The 20,024-nt window shown below is 40.0% G+C and overlaps 1 protein-coding gene across 1 annotated transcript in view; it reads left to right on the top strand.

Moving 5' to 3' along the window:
* TENM4 (teneurin transmembrane protein 4) overlaps positions 1-20,024 on the top strand; it is a 341,874-nt gene that overhangs the window by 191,055 nt on the left and 130,795 nt on the right. The window contains exons 10-12 of the mRNA XM_062514903.1: positions 4,625-4,726; positions 9,784-9,978; positions 14,196-14,396. Of these exons, the coding sequence (XP_062370887.1) occupies positions 4,625-4,726; positions 9,784-9,978; positions 14,196-14,396 (498 nt within the window). The remainder of the gene's footprint in view (positions 1-4,624; positions 4,727-9,783; positions 9,979-14,195; positions 14,397-20,024) is intronic.

Below are 20,024 nucleotides of genomic sequence, written 5' to 3'. Positions count from 1 at the left end.
TCCCTGGTATGAGTTGTTTGCTTTCAGACATTTCACTCCCGCTGCCATTGGTGCTTGAAAGGTGGCATGGAAATTGTGTTTTCAGTGTTCTCTTTGGATACAATAGCAAAACCTGATGAAGGCATCATCCATCATCCGTTGGCTGGCCCTCCAGTTATTAATCTCTGCCCTTACTGGCTGGTGTCAGTCAGATCTCTTCAGGGATTTGGAAGGCAAGAGAAAACTGTGGGAATCGGACTGGAAACAGAGAATTTATGTATCTCTTTCCAGAAAAGAATTGTTCATGGTCTCACAGTGAACTTTAACAATTAAATAAAATAAAACCAAAACATTGTCATGATTTTCTAAAGGAGTTCCCATGGTACTATTCATAAAACACCATATGGAATTTTGTATATATTGGAAAATCCTCCTCTAATTATGTGAACAGCTTACAGAATAAGCTGTGTAATGGAGACTAGAAGCCAGCCATAACTGCAGTGGCATGTTTTTACTTGTTGACTGATAGTGTGTCACCTCTGTAGCAATGGTGACTGTGAACATACTCAAAAGAAAGACAGCTGCCTTGTGCCACTTAGGGACTCCCTGAATGTTAAAGCTGTGTCCCTTCTATCCCATATGCCAATAATTTGGCTAAGTCCTAGCTTCTGAAAATGTCTGTTTGATTCTTCATTTTTTCCAGGGTTCTCCCATCACAACTCCCTAATTTCTGATGCCAAGTCACCCGCCTCCTCCTGTTTAGCTTGAAATGTAGGTGTTAGAACACTGTGTGTGAATGTGTGTGCACTTACACTTGTCAGAAGGGCTGGAAAATTGTCTGAGGTGCCCAACTGCAGTCTGTTACCACTGAAACAAAATTCAGTCCTAAGCTGAAAACAGAGGTTTTTATGAGAAGCCCTGAGTGAGTATAACTTGCCTGCAATAATTCAAAGTAAAAATAAATTCCAGGTTGTGATTATACCTAAGAATATAAATAGGAGCATGCTTAGTGTTGCAGACTTGCTGCTCACAAGCCTCAGTCTCAGCCTTGTTTGTGCTCATTAGGTCTGGAATTCCTGAGGAAAAAGTGTGTTTATTTAACACTTCCTTTATGGAAATACTTTGGAGATGTTTGGGAGTAGCTTTGAGACAAAGATGCACTGCGTGAATCTACATCACTTTTCAGAATAGATTCTCAGTAGTGGAAGGACTTTTGGGAGTGTGTGAAGACCTTAATTGCCCTGAATCACCAGAAAAGTTCTCATCCTCAACTGCTAAAAAACAGGAAGTGGCACAAGTCACAGGGGGAGTAGAGTTTCTTTTCACTTCGTCTCATCTCTATCAGGCAGGTTATTCTAGGGCAAATAGAGGTAGTGTAAAATGAGAATACATTTAAAATGTTACTGTTGGCTATATTAGAAGAACAAGGGACATCAGAGGAAGCAGTGAAATAGGATGAAAAGCTTTTTAGGGGTCTACTCTATTATTAATAGTATAGGGTATTCAGACCACAGTTAAGAGCTACTGAGGTGCTTCAGTGAGGAAGGTAAAATGGGATTCATCCACCTGTTTTTTAATTCCTTTTGAGTCAGCCAGTATATGGCATGAAGCAGTTTGACCACACTTGCAGAGAAGTGTCTGGGAAACCAAAGATTGAGGAGATTGTGATAGATGAAGTGGTATGTTTGCATAGCACTGCAGTTTTACAATGAGAAATGCCACATCTGCATATGAACCAGAAAATAGATGTGGATTTTTTTAATGTGTCAATCACTGTCAGCAGGGATCTGACCAGTTATAGGTGTCTATGCTGAGCTAGTCAGAGGAGAAAAGGATGCACTACCAGAGTAAAGGTTCTTACATGGATTCACCCATAGATTCTGGAAAGGTTGGTTAGTTAAGCACAGGTCTGCTCCATTTCTGTGGTCACTCTGAACTTCTAAATCCCTTTATACATAGTCATTGTAGTGGACAAAGTAATTCAGTGTGATCTGCAGTGGACATCAAATTGGTGTGCAGAGTCTTGCTAGTGTTGTCCTAGGCATCACAGACACACCAGCTGAACCCACTGTATCTGCAAAATATTGTTTCCAGTAACAAAGATTAACATTTAGCTGATGTGGTGCATTGTCACACTTCAGAACAGTTGCTGTGCTTGATGTTATGCTTCTTTTTAGATACTTTCTAAATGTTTCTGTGGGTGTTTTTATTATTTTGCTTAAATATCATATTACAAAAATATGCCAAGAAAGCTGTATGGATATTTACTCCTCTTCAAGTTCTCAGTTTAGTCAATTAAAGCAAAAACATGGGAAAAAGCTTTTAAAAATAGTCTTTAATATTCTAAAGGTGGTCTTAATGCTGGGCATCTGTCCTGCATCAAGCCCTGAGGTATTCCCCTAGACTTCGAAGGTCACGCATGTTACATCTATGCAGTGTTGCTCCACCTTGCAGTCCCTGACTCAGTGTGGCAGTGGGGTGGTGAGGTGTCACGGGACAACTGCACTAATGCTGAATAGCATGGCCCTTCTCTTCGCAGTTTTCAGGCAGCATTCTACCTTTTTTTTGTCACTTTTTGAGCTTAACCACCTCACTGGAGGGTTTGACAAGTGCCAGAACCAGCACAAGAAGAGGGATCTCTGAGTTATTCTTAGGATGAGAAGATTAGAGGAAAAGGACTGACTCTTTCAGCAACAGGAGCAGTTAAATCTCCTTGCCCCTCTCATTATCTTGTTTCACAGAACTCACACTCTGTATGTTGTTCATGTGTGTATGTATGTAATTAACTTACTTTTCCTATTCTGCGTATATTTCTTGAAAAAAAGAAAAAATAAAAGTATTGTAACAAAAGCATAGAGAAAAAAAGCATAAAGTGAATTCATTTTCATTTTAATGTTACTTCAGCAGTGACATTAACCCATGTCAGAGTTCTGAAGATTGTATACACATGGGCTAATACTAACTTTTCATTTACGGGATAGATTTGTGTTTATACCTGCTATGAAGTGAGAGATGATATTCCTAAATGTCAGTAGAAATGCACAAGGCCTGAGTCATTATTTCTTTATTCTAGGAACCATGGCTGCTCTCTGATTGGAATAAAGATGGCAGCTCAAGCCTAAAGGGTTGACTGCATGTTGTGACTGTATTTCCATACACCATCAAATGAATACCTGTTCACTACTGAGTGTCAGAAAACTGACAGCACTTCATTGTACCTTTCTTGCTGCATGGAGAGGTCTGCTGATGAGATGTGTGAAGCCAGGGCTTGAAACATAAATACTTTAAACTGGTTGTATTATTTAAAATTGCTGTTGTCTTTTATGAATGATTAAATTACACCACAGCCTTTAAAATGTCCTTCAGAAAGCCCTGCTCTTTGACAAACACCCATCCAGAAGCCAGCTTCCTTTCATTTGTGATTAGAAACTAATCTGCACATCTCTGCTGCCACTGGTTCTCTTCACTTGCACAGATTGGGAGTTTACAAATAACTTTGCTCCCGCAAGGTCTCGTGAAGTACATCTGTGCAAATTCAGTCATTATTCACAGGGGTGAGATTTTCACCCCACCCAATGCGTACCACCAGTGGCCCTGCTGTATAACCAAATCCAGTTTTCAACTGATAGGCATCTCCCTCAGAGAAAATGTGAAATAGCACTGTAGAAGGAACCATGGTATTTATTACAAAATCTTTAAAATTTACTCACATTTAAAATTCACTCACATTTACTTAGTTTTCACTCACAGTTTAGTGTAAGAAAATGAGATTATTTTAATTCTCTTTTTGATGTGTTTACCAGCTTGTGCTGTTCTTTCATGAAATACATGTTTAGCCCCAATATTCTGAATTCTCTTCAAAAGAGAAGTGCTAAATAACATTTTGCTTACCTGTTACCTTCCCCTGAAAAATGAATAGCTGGTGTTTTTGCCAAAGTCAGGGAATTTAAGATGATAACTAGAAACAGAAGAAAAGGTGGAATAGACCTATTCCTGTTCCACCAAATAGAAATTAGCCCCAGCATTTTGTATCTTTATCTTTTAGCATTTTAATATCTTTGTTAAAGATATAAATTATTTATTATATAATGTATAACATTTTATATTCAATATAATATTTCAGAGCAAATAAGAAAAAAATTGATTAGAAGTATTTCTTGAACAGGCAGATCGGATGAACCAAGGGTCTGTGTTCAGGAAGTTCATAGGGGAACATATCTATCATCACTCAGCTCTTTTTGACACAAATAAATGCCTCAAGGTCACTTAGGTCAATAAAACTGACCAAAAGTGCATATTCTACCATGAGAATGGTGTATATTGCATCCCTGTGATACATTCAAAGAGGAAAAATGGTCGTAAAAATATACAGGAAGAAAAGACATTTGGAGGTTTTCAAGTGCTGAGAGAATGCCAGACCTGGTGGATGATGAGCAGCTGGTATTTAATCACAGGATTTGCAGTTGAACCATCCATTAGTGTAAATGGATGAGCAGGGTTTAGTGCAGCTCACACTAATTAATGCTTCCACCCCAAGTGCAGCAGTTGCTTTGAAGTTTCCACTGTCCTGCCCATCCAGAGCCTTCCTAAACTCAGAGGTGTTTTCTTGCCTAAAGAAGTGTCTGAATTCTCTTTTGTTTTCCAGAATCAGTGGATAACTGTCCCAGTAATTGCTATGGGAATGGAGACTGCGTGTCTGGGACTTGCCATTGCTTCCTTGGTTTTCTGGGCCCTGACTGTGGCAGAGGTAGGAATTTATGCTTGATTGACTGTTACCCTCTCCCATTCAGTTAGCATTTTTCTTGTGGAAATTATATTCATGATGGTGCCTTTTGCAAAGTACTAGTCACCCAGTGTGGGGATGCTGCAGTAGAGTGGAAACAAATTGATCTGTGAATTTTGTTTGCCACAAATTTGCTAAAAGTTTGCTCAGCAGCTGAGGGATCCATGGATGTTTGCACTGGAGAAAAGAAGGAATAGGGGACGTCTTATTGGTCTCTACAACTACCTGAAAGAAGGTGGGGATCAGTCTCTTCTCCCAAGTAAGCGACAGGACAAGAGAAAACATCCTCCAGTTGTGCCAGGGGAGGTTTAGATTGTCTATTGGGAAAAATTTCTTCAGCACAGGACTCAGGCTGCTTAGGGAAGTGGTGGAATCACCATCTCTGGGAGTACAGGTGTGACATTTAGGGACATGGTTTAGTGGTGGACTGGCAGTGCTGGGCTAAGAGCTGGACTTGATCTTGGAGGGGATTGCCAACCTTAATCACACTATGATTCTATAGTAATCGTGACTGCTGTGCCCTTAGGAGCAACACAAACCCTTGGGCTGCTTGTGGACAAGCAAAATACCACGTTGGAAATTTTCTCTCTGGAAGTGACTTTGGAAAAAATGGCATATAAATGTGGCATAATGGTTTGTTCAGCAGAGCACTTTTATCATGACACTACAATGATACCTTCTTCTTAGATACTGATTATACAAAAAGTACCTTGCAAGTCTGCCTGAGCCTGGCTGTGTGAAATAGGGCAGCATTAGAGTAAGGCTAGGAATGCAATAATGGCAGGAGCAACTGGTTACTCTGGCCAAAAGTGAAAACACTTCAAGGACTGGGAAGGAGACTTACCCCAATAAACAGTGTAAGACATTTTTCTGCTCAAGTGATAAGTATTTTTAATAAATGGCTTTGGAAGTGTTTTCTTTGGCCTGAATTTTTTAGGTTACTTAAACATTTTAAAAACAAACTGAAATACTTTTAGTAAGAACACATTTCAAACCAAGATATCAAAACCTTGCATGTGGGAAATTACACGATACTGTGCATCAACCTTTTCAAGGCCTTTTTTGGCTCCAACCGTCCAACAAACTAAATACAGATTTATAAATCTGGGCAGGGAGGTAGCACAGAACGTTAGTGCCCACCCAAGGAGCTGCAGCAAGGCTGCAGGTCAGGGCTTTACCCCAGCTAGTCGATGCTTTGGAAAAGCAGGCTGGCGCCTTCCCAAGAGAGAGCTAAACTGTCCAAACCCGGCCCTCTCCCCCTCCAGCTGAGCTGGGTCACATCCCAGCAGCCAGCCAGGAGACCGAGATAAGGAGCCCTGCGCCCCCAGGGCAGGCGGGAGCTCCCTGCCAAGGCAGCGAGGCTGGGCTGAACCCAAACCCGGCGGGGTTTCAGAGTTCTCAGCCCAGTAAGATGGATGTGGCAAGCTGCAGTCCCTGAGAGCTGTTATGTAAAACTTCTTGCTGACTCAGGTTACACTTGGTTTGCATTTCCTTACACTTGGTTTGCATTTCCAAGCTCCTTTTCAAATCCCTAGAGCTGGAGACAAAAGGAGTTTTTTTCTGTGGCCCACAGCATATTCCAGCTCACACCTCCTAACTTTCAGTAGGGGCAGAAGTTCAGGGCTTGTTTCCTCCAAGGCTCCCTGTCGAGTCTGTGGAGAAGAACTTTCTTCACTGTGAGTCAGACTACTTAAACTCTTGTTCTGAATCCACTTTCAGAGGAGCTCATCTCCCCTCCCTGGCTACATCCTGAACTTTCTCAGGCTTTGCAATGGAGCCATGTGAGTCTCCCATTTCACTAGAACACATGCTGTAGCAGCTATGAACACCTTTTATTCAATTCTGTCTCTTCCTTCAGAATCATCTGGGTTCATATCACAGGTTGCACTCTCCCTTTAGGAAGACAGAAAAATACCTGGAATGCCAAATACATACTTGTGTGTGCATGTCCACTCACTTGGCATGTTAAATAGATTATGTTGTCATGAGCATGAGATCCAAGGATTCCAGCATTGACTTCCCATTGGTTTTCAGGGGCATCCAAGATTCGTCTTTTGACCTACAAATCCCTCAAAAGGCAATATGTGTAAGGCTGTCACAGTATCCATCTGCTGCGCTTCACAATCCCTGTAAGGAGCAGTAATCCTTAAATAAGCAGGTTCCTGCTCACATGAAGAATACCATGGATTTCATGGATGTTCCTTTATTTCAATTCAGCATTGTAATTAACCATCGAAATGAATGGGAAACTCTGGAGCAGAAAGCCTTTCTCTTTTTAGTAATGGTTAATTATTAATGTATTATTAACCTGTCTTTTTTAACAAAATAATGAGAGCAAGTCATCAGAGGTGTATTCCATAGGCTTTTTGAAGGTTTTCCTGGACACAGGAGGTAGTGTTTTGAAGTTCAGTATAAAGTAAACAAACAAATGATCTTACTCTCTGATGCTTAACTTTGCATTTGGGTTGCTGCAGTCATTACCACACTAGAAAATTACTATAATTTTGCCATCATAGACATTGTTGGAATCTGAATGATCAAATAATAATTATATATTTTTATATATGGAAGAGTTGCACAAGTAACAGAAGAAAAGAATTCAGAAACCTCTTTTGTCTTTATTCATTATTGCATGCTACAGAGGAGGCCTTGTTCTTGCCATTGTCTTGACATTTGTAGCAGTGCTTTCCAGGTGATGCTGAAGGTGTTCTCCACAGAAGGCTCTGTGGAGTGTCAGTCTCACTGCAGATGGTCAGTAATTTATCTGATCTTTTACTGAGTGATCAGCTGTCTTGTCAGGAAACATGTAAGTCTTTCTCAGCAACCTCTCTATGGTTAAAGGCTGTTATTCTTTCTTCTTGTTGAAAAGAGTTGCAGACTGACCCCTGCCAGTGCCTTGAAAGAACAAGATCCATTACTGAGCATTGAAATTTGAGATGGGAGGGGCAGCAAATTCCATCCCTTCACTGAAAAGTGAAATTACAGAGTGAGTGTGCTATGAACCATACACACAACACGGTGTATCTTAAACAATTTAAGTCTCATATTGTATAGGTAGATACCATCTTGCAAATGATGCACTTAGAATGCACACTGCATGGTGTTTTCTTTAAAGTGGACAGAGAGCTCCTTAGTAATAACAATTGCCAAATTCCTTTCTTTCCTAAACCTCTTTTATCTTGTTCAGGCAAATATAGTTCACCACACATCAAACTGGTTTAACAGTCAGAATTGGCAATGGTTTGTATTTTATTGAGGCTGCTGTAGTTCTGGAACACTCAAACTGACTTGACTATAAGGACGTGTGGAAACAACTCATGATGCACTTTTGTGAGGTTACTGTCTGAAAATATGGGAAGAGAAGGAGAGGAAAGTTTTCCTTAACCATGTAATATCCCTTCCCACACATAATCAAAGTCAGAAACAGAGCAAACGAGGGTTCATCACATGCCTAACGCAGCTGAATTAAGCAGCAGAATGGAATGTTCATTTCACATTTGTCCTGCATAAAATTGTTCATAAATCGCCTTTCCGAGGGGCAGATGAGAAGGCCAGCTGCTCTCACCTAAGGCTGATGTGCAACAGTGAACAAAAGCAGTCTGTTTTGAATATATGTCCTTGCAGCTGAGTTTCAGCAAAATGAAATGAAAGAGAACAGGAATTAAAGCAGGAAGTTTCAAGGTAGAGTGAACAGGAAAACGCTATTGTTTCTGAGGGACTGGTAGCAGCATCTTCCTTGGCAAAATCAGAACAGAGGACAAAAGGAACGTAGTGTAGCTGGTGTGGAGAATGGAATAAGGAGAAGGCAACATCTGAAAGGAGCTGAAGAAAGCTTGGAGAGCAGTGATTACAAAAAGCTGTGGTCATGGAGGCTGAGGTCTGGTCCTTGATGCCCTCTGCTTCCTTGTAGAACCTGTTCTGTATCCTTCAGTTCATCCCATCCAACTCTGCCTGGCAGTTTCCAAATTTAGCTCTGAAAACCCTTAATCCTGGGATCCATCATGCTGCAGCTTCAGCTTGTCATCTTCCTCTTCTTCCCTTTATTACAGGGAAGAAGTCCTCTGTCTGGGTGGTCTTGAGAATCAGCTGACTTTGCTGGGAACAAGGACGATTAAAAGTCCTTTATAAATTATACAGATTTCAGTGGACAGATTTACGCAGCTTTTATTACAGGGAGTTTTGAAACAGTAGAGGCCAATTTTGCCTTGTGGCTGGTGATGAATCAAGTCCAGCAGAGGTGATAACCAAAAATGGGGGCTGGACATTCAGTTAGAACCATAGAATTGTTAGGGTTGAAAAAGACCTCTAAAACTCTTTTCATCAAGTTCAGCTATTAACCCAGCACTTCCAAGTCCACCACTAAACTATATCCCCATATGCCACATCCACACATCTTTTAAATTCCACCAGGAATGGTGACTGAGTCACTTTGCTGTGCAGCCTGCTCCAGGGCTTGACAACCCTTTCAGAGAAGAAAGTTGATAGCTGATGGTATGACATGAGAAAAATCAGGGAAATAGTCTCAATGTGGCATTCTGGGCTCTGAGCAAAGCAACTAAAACCCATAAAGCTGAGAGTTAACCCAGAAAAAAACAAGGGAGTGATTTGTGTGCCACTGAGCTCCACAGCAGAGGCAGTGTCAAGGAAAGTCTGGCAGCAGGTCAGGGATAGTGATAAGCAATCTTGGGTCAGATGCTGCGGAAAGAAGACATTCAGTACATTGTAAAAACAGAATACAAGAAAACTATGAGTTTAGTTAGTGAAAAAAGGTATCAGAGACACGAAGCAAAAAGATAGTCTAATGTAAGGGCAGTGTTTGTTTATTTTAAACACTAATAGGAGAATACAGTTAACAAGATGGATATCATCCATATCAAAGATTTGGTTTTGGCAAAGCAAACAGCAGCCTAGCCTGGTGAAGACTGTGTATAAAGAATGTAAATCACATGTCAGGCTCTTGTACTCCTTTTTGAAATGATTTTCCATTTGTTTTAATCTGATTTTTTGTTGTCTGTCCATAGCATCCTGCCCAGTGCTGTGCAGTGGAAATGGGCAGTACATGAAAGGAAGGTGCTTGTGCCACAGTGGCTGGAAGGGAGCAGAGTGTGATGTCCCAACCAACCAGTGCATTGATGTTTCCTGCAATAACCACGGCACGTGCATCATGGGCACCTGTATCTGCAACCCGGGATACAAAGGCGAGAGCTGTGAAGAAGGTATTTGCAAGATGCATTGAATTAGCCTTTTGCTTTGATTGTTGTTCTGTAATTATATGGATGGAGGCAACTCAGAATTGGACCGGCACTTAAACAGAACAGTAATAGGCACCTTAGAGATACAATAGATGGATACAACATAAAAATGATATGTTGTCATAACTCCTTGTTAGCTATCATACTTGTTCAATAATTGGATGAAAAGCCATCAAATTCTTCAGATAGAAGAATCTAGTTGAAAAACCAGAACATCTAATCATATGTTCAAATGCTCTTATTAAAGCATCGTTTCCATTTACACATCTAAACATATAATTACTTTTACAGTCCTTTCTTCTCTGCTGCGCTATGCCAAGCAATTTCAGTTGCTTACATACACAAAATGGTAGCATGTGAGAGAAAGTCCCTGATCGTTGTCAGCTTTAAAAGCTTAGAAATGCTCAGGATTTGAATTAAATTCTGCTTCAAAGTCAGATATTATTTTAATGGCTTTTCCATAGCTTTTTTTCTCACATTAGCCACCAAACATTTCACATTTACATTTAGCTTTACAGCTGCTTTTAATACTTATCTTTAATCTTTTTGTGTAGGAACTCACCTGCCAACATAAACCTTTATCTTCCTGAGATTGTGACTGCTTCTTACTGCTAAATGAAAAAGTGGACAGTTTTGCAAATGTATAAATCATTAAGAGAATATAAGAATATATCCAAAAGTGCATTATTTAAAGACTAATGTTCAAAACTTTTAAAAACTATTCTCCACATTCTGTACTGGTGATCTGATGAATAATTATTCTTCAATTGCGCTTCTACAAATACATATGTAAGGGTACATATGTAAGGCCTCTTCACCACTTGATAGATTAAAGATGTCATTTGATACATTTCAGAATGATAATGACTTGAATTAATTTATGGTTGTCTTCATATATGGAGGATAAAGATTTATCTGAAATGGCTTTATTTTATATCCAATGAAAACAGGCTGAACTGGATTCAGACATTCAAATGACATTTAATGTAGCAATTCTTTTGGCGTGTTAAACATATTGGAGTGGGCCATCTCTGATGTAGCATGGCTTCAGTGGCTTCAGTGTCAGTAAATGTTAAAGACAAACATTATCAGCTCTTACAACAATAAGCCATCTCTTGAGGAAGCCTCATTTTGGCTTAAAGCACAATTCAGTGAAGCTGTGGGGCATGCAGAACCCAAAGATTGTGACTACTGAAGTATCTTTAAAGCATCTCTGTAGACCTCCTATTTACTAGATCATATCTTTTCTGGATAAACAGAAGTGAAAAGATCCTGATTTTGCCTACAGCCAGAAGTGTTTAATGTGTGTAAATCAGAGTGAGATTTGCCCCTTTTCTATCAGGAACCTTTATTTCCCTGGTCACGCATAAAGCAGAAAAGCCAGGCACTGCTCAGTTATTTTATGTTATCAGTGTAGGGGGGGACAGTGTCAGTCCCACTAGGTCACAACTGAAAAAAAGAGGAAGAACAAAGAGAGCATGTTTTTTTCTTATGGGCTGTTAGTATTTTTCCAAGCATACATGTTTTTGATATTCAAGGCATAATTTGTATTATGTTGTGAGGGGGGGGGAAGCAACTCAGAGATATGCCATGTGGGAAATCTTGAGAATATATATATACACATATTTAGATTTAGCAAAAAAGGTTGATTTATACTGTTTTTTAAATTGCTTTTACTCTTTAATTTCTCTTCTAAGAAAGGCCATCTGGTATTGATTACTTTTTATTATTTCTCAGTTCTTGTAGCTTCACTGCTTGGTCCATGTTTATAATGGGTTTTCATTCCAGGGTTTCTTTTGTCTTTTCTTTTTCCCCTGTAGAAGTTCAGCAATGTTTATAAAACATCAGCCAACAATCCTATGCAAGTTTTTCTTCTCTCCTTCCTTAGTTTATTGGCCCGTATTTTATAAGGCATGGCCTAAGCCAGCGAGACATTGCAGGGAGGGGAGCAAATTTAAGCAGTGAAATATGAGAATTTACTCTTTGGGCACCGAATAAGCCTAATAACTTGTGTGACCAATGAAGCATGAAGCATATTGGGGAAAAGTGTAGAAGAGGCACTAACCTTGCTTGCTGCATGATTTATCTCCCTGGCAAAGATTCTGCACAAGGCTAAACTATAAACAGGGCATTTTCCAACCAAGGATTTGATCATTCGGGACATTTTCCAACCAACAACACAGACATATGTGGTTTTTTTTTCCTTTCCAGGTATGCTAGATCTTGTCAGCTCTGCTCTCATGCCCAGCTCTCCGTCTCTGCTTCTCCCAGAGATGAGCAGCTAAATTTGTCAAGCAGAACTCCCTAAAATATACCATTGTATTCCAAATCCACTAAGCAATTGATTAAGAAGAAAGCAGAATCCTTTAATCCTGTCCCAGGGCCCTTCCGATGGTGCAGAAAGCCTAAAGAGATACAGCCAGTGAGGCTGAGCTTAAAGTAGCCATTGTGTGTGACATTTTCTGAAAGGGCTCATTTCAACATGAAAAATGGCCTTGGGATTATGATAAATGGGGGGTTCTGACATGCACATTCCCCTCCTATAATCGTCTGTGTTAGAGCTGAGATAGCAGATTGTCTGCCTCCTGTGATGGAGGCCCCTGTAAAACTCACCTTTTTCCCAGCTGACCTTCAGAGGAGATGATTAATTGCCTGGAGGTAGCCTCTTGTCAGTTAGCCTGTGATCTTTGTTCCCTATGTTCAAACCATCTGCTGAGAACGGACAAGGCTGCTACTCCATCCCTTAGTCCTTTTCATACTTATTACTGCTGAGAAAGAACGGGGCCAGGGCTTCAAGGGTCCCATGCTAAAATTGGCACCCTCGCTCCCAGCTTGCTAACAGTGAAGGAGATTTATGAACTCATCCTTTTCAGCCTCTTAAAATTTTTGAGGATTGTTCCAGCTATAAGCAGAGCTCCAGGAATCAAACAAGAAAGAAAATTCTCTCTCATGCCTTGGGATAGTAATAACTGAGCCATTACTTGTCAGACTGAGAAGAGTTTGAGAATCCAGGGAATTATAAGAGCAGCTGTTGTGTTTCCTTTTAAGGTTTGTGGATCTTAAACAGGTCAGTGGAATTCATATTAGCTTTTCCAGGGGTAAAAACTGCACCACAAACCTGCCGTCTGTGCGGTGGCCATGTTCTGCTCTGCTGTATCAGAGCCAGAAGCTGGACAGTTTTCCTGTGCTGCTTAGCCAGACTGACACTTGTCACCAATCCCCAGGGAACTGCCACACAGTTTCAAAAGAGGGAAGAATTTCTCTAGGCTGTCCTATCAGCTTTTATCTATAAATAGGCTATCGACTCCTCCAGTTGGTTTTTCTGGGAGGGTGTCTGGTGCATTTCTTATTTTTTGATTGCTGGGTGAAATTCCCCTGTGGGCAGAGCAGCTGACAGTTGCCTACAAAACACATAACTCAGGAATCAGGGAGGGAGTACATTTGGTCTTTTGGTGTACACTGCTATACCCCTAACTAAGTGGTCTCCAATCTCGTTAGGAAAGTGCCTCTTTGGGAGGGGAAAATAAACCTCAAACACTTAGAAAAGAGTATTAATTGATCAAAAATAAAACCAGAAGAGCATCATTATAAAAAAAGGCATGGTTTTGTTTTAATCCTTATTCCAGAAAAAAATTTCTATGGATATATTTCAATGTGAAATTTCATTAAGTCTCCATGAAACCTGAATAGATTTAAGCACATTCTGCAATTTAAGCATGTGTTTTGCTGAATGTCAGCTTCTGCTGAATCTTTATGCAAAATTCTCTCTCAGAAAACTAGGACTTAACTTCAAATTCATTAGTAATAGTAATTTAGGTTATTCTAATAGAATAAATGAAGACACATTAAGGCTACAATAGAATATTATTCTTATTCTATTCTTAATTGATATTAGCCTGTTCTTACCAGAAGGATTTGTAACTAGTGCAGACCTGCATAAAAGAATGGATTTCATCACTAGATTTTTCTCTGTTTTTCATGTAGGTGTTTTAGGTCTCGCTGCCTTTTAGGGCCACTGACTTCTTACATAAAGCATCTGTTTAGTTCACAGCAGGGCTTTTTTGGTTAAACCTTGAGATACCATCTACTAAATATGTTTGTGTAGACAGCAGTCTGATAGTTTTTTTCCTGAAACTCTCATTTGCTTTTCCTGTCTGCTTCCTCTTCCTTCTCGCATGTAGTGGACTGCATGGATCCTACCTGCTCAGGACGAGGCGTGTGCGTCCGAGGAGAATGTCACTGTTCGGTTGGCTGGGGAGGAACAAATTGTGAGACCCCAAGAGCCACTTGTCTGGATCAGTGCTCTGGTCATGGGACCTTCCTCCCAGATACTGGACTCTGCAGCTGCGATCCCAACTGGACTGGCCACGACTGCTCAATCGGTAACATCAGCGCTGACTTACCGTTGATCTTTTGTTAAACTTTGTGAAATACTCACACTTAGATCTGCAAAAAAGTGCTACAGATGTGTTCCAGTGAAGCACATGTAGAGCATGACTGGAAGGAGAAATTCCATTGCTCAACTACATTACTAATTCTGCTACCATTGCCGAGCATAGAGTAATATCATAAATAACTCCATTAAAGCCACCTAGGCTTGCTATTGTTCATTATATGGCTGTAAATGTAATTGATGGCCTACATACAGTTTCCTGTTCTGGGGATAGCTCTTGATGAACCCCCATAGCCACTAAAGGAACTGTTTTGATTTTTAGGAGACGACTAAATAATCTTTAGTAGCTGTAAACAGGAAGATTTGGTAATCTGTCAGATCTCCTTCTGAATTCAAAGCTTGTGCTTTTCTAGGCTAGAGGAAGATGAGTGCCTCATGAGGTTAATATTAAAAGACTGTCCTCTACCAAATAAAAAAATAAGTTTGCCAAGTAGAAGTATTTATTAGTGCAAGCAGCTACCAAGAAGACACCTTTTGATGGGCAGTTTTGTCTAGAGGTTTGGAATAGTGACCTTCATTCCTCCTCTGAAAGGGCATCCTGCTCAAAATCTGCGTTAGGTATGTGAATTGAAGGCTAAGGAAAAACTGTTCAGGACCCTTTTCTTCCAAATGCAATTAGCTCTTAGAGGCCATACTGAGAAATAGTGGAATACATTAAATAGTCAGAACCTATGGAGCATCAGTCCTTTGGCTTTTGTCCTTTATTGTGTGCTCACAGAAAAAGAGACCCCAGCAATAACAGTTCCTATACCTTATACAACTGGAATGGAACTAGGCCAGAAATCCAGAGCAGCTCAGTATAGGCAGTGAAATGAAAAAAAAAATCAGCAAATCAACAAAAAAAAATCTTTTAGGCAAGTGGATATAGTAGAAAAATTATGTAAACAACATTTTCACTGAGGAATTGCTATCATGAGTAAAGAAAATCAGGTTAACCATTTGCAAGTATTTTAAGGGAGTAATTTCCAAGGATGAGGCAAACGGAATAAACTGGTTCTAAGAACATAAGAAAACCCTTTTGACAATCATAATTTAGGCTGGATGTTAGGAGCTTGTCATAAAGTAAAATTGACTGGACTGAGGAATAAGCAGAAGAGGAGGCCTACTTGCCTTAGGCTGAAACTAGGTTGGTCAAAACTTTTGCAGATGTAGGTAGGGAAGTTATCATACGTTGAAGGGAAGAAAAATTCAGTGCCAGGCTTTTCCTTTCCCCATATTAACATCTTCAATTACAAACTCTGTGGATTTATTTTTAAAACCAGTACAAGGGGAAAGGTAGTCATGTATTTGTAGTTTGTGGCATAGCTCATAATTGAGCCATTATTCTGTGTTTGTACAGAGGTTTGGGGATTGCAGGGATGGATTTGGAAAAATGTTTATTTCTGTGTGCAAACAGAATTCACTTTCCCTTTGTTAACCTGCAGGGTCATGTACAGATGATTTATAAGCTTTCCTGATACTGCTTTTATAAATCCATCTAGTGCAAACTTTCTTTGGCAGCATGAAGTTATTTGAGACAAACTTGAGCATCATTCCAAGACCTTTTCCCTCACTGAGCTGCTTGTAACATTCGGGTTATTGTGCCTCACAGCTAAAATCACAGCTAAGGTGATTTGTAAACTTCCATTTCTAGCCCAAACCTTTCCACTGAATTGATGACTTGATTTGAAAGACAGATTTACTCACAGGATATGTGGTACTTTTCTTGCACCATTAAAATAGAGTGAGCAGGCATGCTATTGCATGTTAATAACACACTGCCCAGCCCACTGGGGTGGAGGTTCTGTAGAAGGCTCTAAAAGGGACAGATTTTTATTGTCCTGTAAAATAGAACCAAACAGAACAGAAGAATTACTAAGGAAAAGAAGTAATCACCCTCAGCTCCGCAAAGCAGTTAGGACTGTTCAGTCCCAATGCAGTCTGTAGAACTGTGCCCACGTGGATTTGTGCCAAGGACAGCCCCTTTCATAAACCATGTGGAGAGGCATACCCTGGAAACAGCATAATTATCTGAAAACCCAGAATATGAGCCGGCACAGTGGATTTTCCAGCTCCTACCACCTTGAAGTTCAGAACAGTTCCTGTCTGCAGTGCTGTATGCTGTATTCGTTTAGGTTATCAGGCATTATGGAAACAGTAAGTCTGTGGATTGTCATATGTAGAAAGTAAATGATTGTCATGTAGAAAGTAAAACTGGAGCCTCTTTGAACCTTAGACTTTGTCTTTCAGCTAAGTAGATAGATTTTACCTGTCTTTAGTGCTAATCTTGGAGAACACAGATTACTGGTAAAACCCACACTTTTCACAAAGCAATAATATTACAGAGATTTCTGTTTCCTGTTTATATTATCTTTTTTATTCCACTTAACCTTCTTAGACAAGCTGTCCCAGTGCAATCCCTTGTGAGAGATTCCCATTCTGAACTGCTTTGTAGGAAGAAGTAGTCATATGTTTCGGGGGTTTTTGGGGTTTTTTTGCTGTGTGTGCACACTGCCAAGATATACTGAGACAGGGCTGCTGCCATACTACCTCGGAATTGTCACTCAGGGAAAATGCTTCTCAAACATTCCACCCTTTTGTGCAAGGGACAGTTTTGTAGGATCACTTCTCCCTCCATATACAGTTTTTTTTGGCCAATTCCCAAATGCTAGAAAGGGTATCTTAGAGAAGGGTGCAGAAATAATTCCAGAGATAACTTGTACTGAGCAATAAAGGTGGTATTTTGATTTCTCCATGGGATTATTAAATCACTTCCCTTTTGCATCATAGTACTGTTGCATAAGCAAATTCAAAAAAGTTCTTTATAACCCAGTTCAGCTAAAATGTCCAAGGCAATGCTTGATGCAAGAAAGGTAATTCAGGAACCACTGATCCTAACCCCATTCTTACAGTGTGCTATCACAGATGCTCTGTATCCCAGGCTTTTGGGGGCTATCACCTTTCACCTCTTATAACCCATATCTGGCAACTAATGAAGCCATTGTGGGGCAGGTCTCTTAACCTTTTATTGTCTGAGTGTAGTGGGAAGAAGGAAATGGCCTGTGCTGCAGCGTGAGACAGAACTCGCTGTGTGATACAGTCTCATTCCTGACCTATTTAAACAGGGCCAACTATTTCTGGCTAATCAAGAGGCAGCACACCACATACCATAAGACATGTTTGCTGACTGCAGTGAAATGAATAGGTGAGTCATGTCATCTGCAGTGGGGGAATGCACCACTTACCAGAGGGATCTCACTGATGCATCAGTATAATCCCAGGCCCATCAAAACAGTATTAGGCTTGGATGCAAAATCATTATTAAAGGAATTAAGTTATGTGGTGTTGTCTTTCACTCTCCTCAAATTTAAATCAGTGATTTTCACACTCTTTTGTCTTTGGTAGTTGACATCTTCACATGCACAGTATTCATTCAAACCATTGCCAAGTTGAATATACAAAGCAGCAATAGAAATTATGTTCTCTGTGTCTTAGGTGTACTGACTTTTTCTGGGCAGCTGACAGTGGTTGTAGATTGATCTGTATGCAGATAAGTATTCCTTCTCCATCACTCATTCATAATGACTCATGCAGTTTATGCACAGTTGACATCCAGGCAGTACTTCAGACCCTTAAAAATACACTGGAGAAGAGCAGTAATAGGAATAATACTTTGTATGTGGTAGTCCTAAATTGCCAGTGGAGACATAAAATCACAGGTTGTACATTAAACAATACGAGTTAGGAACTGGAAGCTGGGGCTCAGTAAGGAAGGAAGGAGTTAGGGTATTTTACATCACATTTTGAAAAGACTTAGAGAGCATGCCTGGCCAGAGACTGAGGCTGAGCTTGCATGTCCATATCTCATGAAATCTAGTACTTTGGTCCTGTTATAGCCCCTCTCATGACTTCTGCTGCTAACATGGTTCTCTGAGGATGTGGCATTTGACTTTATGACTGCCTTTATGACTGCCACAGTGGCAGGGATGAAATGCTGCTTCCCAGTTACTTACTGGCACACTTTGTTATGAAGGTCTGTGATCACAAAAATATTTAGGCATTTAAAATTTGCCTTAAGCAAATGCAGATTATCAAGCTTTGCTACAGGGTTGTGGAGAACTACATATGGCAGGTAGTCCTACATAAACCTTGCCTCCAAGCACAGTAGGGAAATAGTGTGGGTAGACACAGGGTAGCAGACCAGGTACTTACCCACCTTCCATGGATTTACTTACTTCCAGTAGGCTGAGAAGTTGGATTTCAGTTGGAAATAAAACTAGCATGGTGTGTGAATCCATGTCTCTGGTTGCAGGGAAGACATATTCTTATAAATTTTTGTACAGTGACCTGAAGTCAATGCAAAAGCTCCTATTTACTCTGCAGGAGTATGGATCAGTTGAAGGCTATTCACAAATAATGTTTATGTTTAAGACCCTGCATCAGTGAATGGTAATGACTGAAAGTTTTAGTATCAATTTAGTTGTATAAATTAACAATGGTGAAAGTCAGGCAGCACACGACAGAGTTACCCACCATGAAGTTGGTATAGTTCATTGAAACAGGCACTTTTTCTCTATTTCAGTTAATAGATAAAGAGATGATGAGAAATGATCTTTTAAAGAGTTAAGCTGAAGTACATGCACCTTTACCTTGCAATGTCTTTTTTTCACCAGGAGTTGTGCAGGAGACTGTTGCACACACATGCACACATGGTCACAGAAGCAGTTCTCATACATTTTATCAGACGATGTCATATGCCATTGTTCAAACAGCACCAGGGCTAACACAACATGTGTGATAAAATCTGATTTCCTTGGGCTTACTGTTGTCAACTTTTGAAAAAAATCTCATGTTAATTTCATGCCATGCTCAAGGCCACCAAAATAAAAAGGATGATTAACGGATGCAGACTTTTAATCAAAATAATAAGGATGGATAAAAATCCATCCTTAGGAAACATTCACATAAGTCTTCCTTTAAACAGTAATTTTCTTCAGGAGTAAAAATGTGTCTGTAAAAGATGGATATATCATCTCTGACATGATACAGGCTTGTACTGTACTACAGACAAAGACCCCTTTTAATGCCTAAGAAGTTGCTGATTTGTCTTTTTCTTAGCTTTAAAACACATGAGGAAGAACAAAAGAACTAAATCTCAGGATGCAACACCTGAAATTGATAAATATCTTCATCACTTAAGAAAAGGTCACCAGGAGCAGCTATGTGATCAAAGGCTATCTTGAATGCCCTTCCTTCATCTTGTAACTTGTTTGTCTCACTAACTTGGCAGAGCTGTGAGAAACATTGGTCTGGGGCAATTGAAACTTCAGTAGCATAGTGTCTTCAAGGCTGGTCTTCAGAAGATGCCATCAAAATCTTTTCTGGCTCAATACCTAAATTGCAGACTCATCCCTCAAAACCTTACTTTGGTCCTTTAATGGTCATTGAAAGCCAGAAAATGTTTTGTACCAGCAGGAATTTCATCTTCTGCCTTGAAGAAGCATAACATTCTGATTTCTGAACTTGTGATCTCCGTTTTGTATGGCGAGAAGTAACTTTTCTCTGTAAGGGAAAAGTA

The sequence above is a fragment of the Cinclus cinclus genome, chromosome 2 (assembly GCF_963662255.1).
Source record: "Cinclus cinclus chromosome 2, bCinCin1.1, whole genome shotgun sequence".
In the NCBI taxonomy this organism is placed as follows: domain Eukaryota; kingdom Metazoa; phylum Chordata; class Aves; order Passeriformes; family Cinclidae; genus Cinclus; species Cinclus cinclus.
This window is presented reverse-complemented; position numbering and strand designations above follow the sequence as displayed.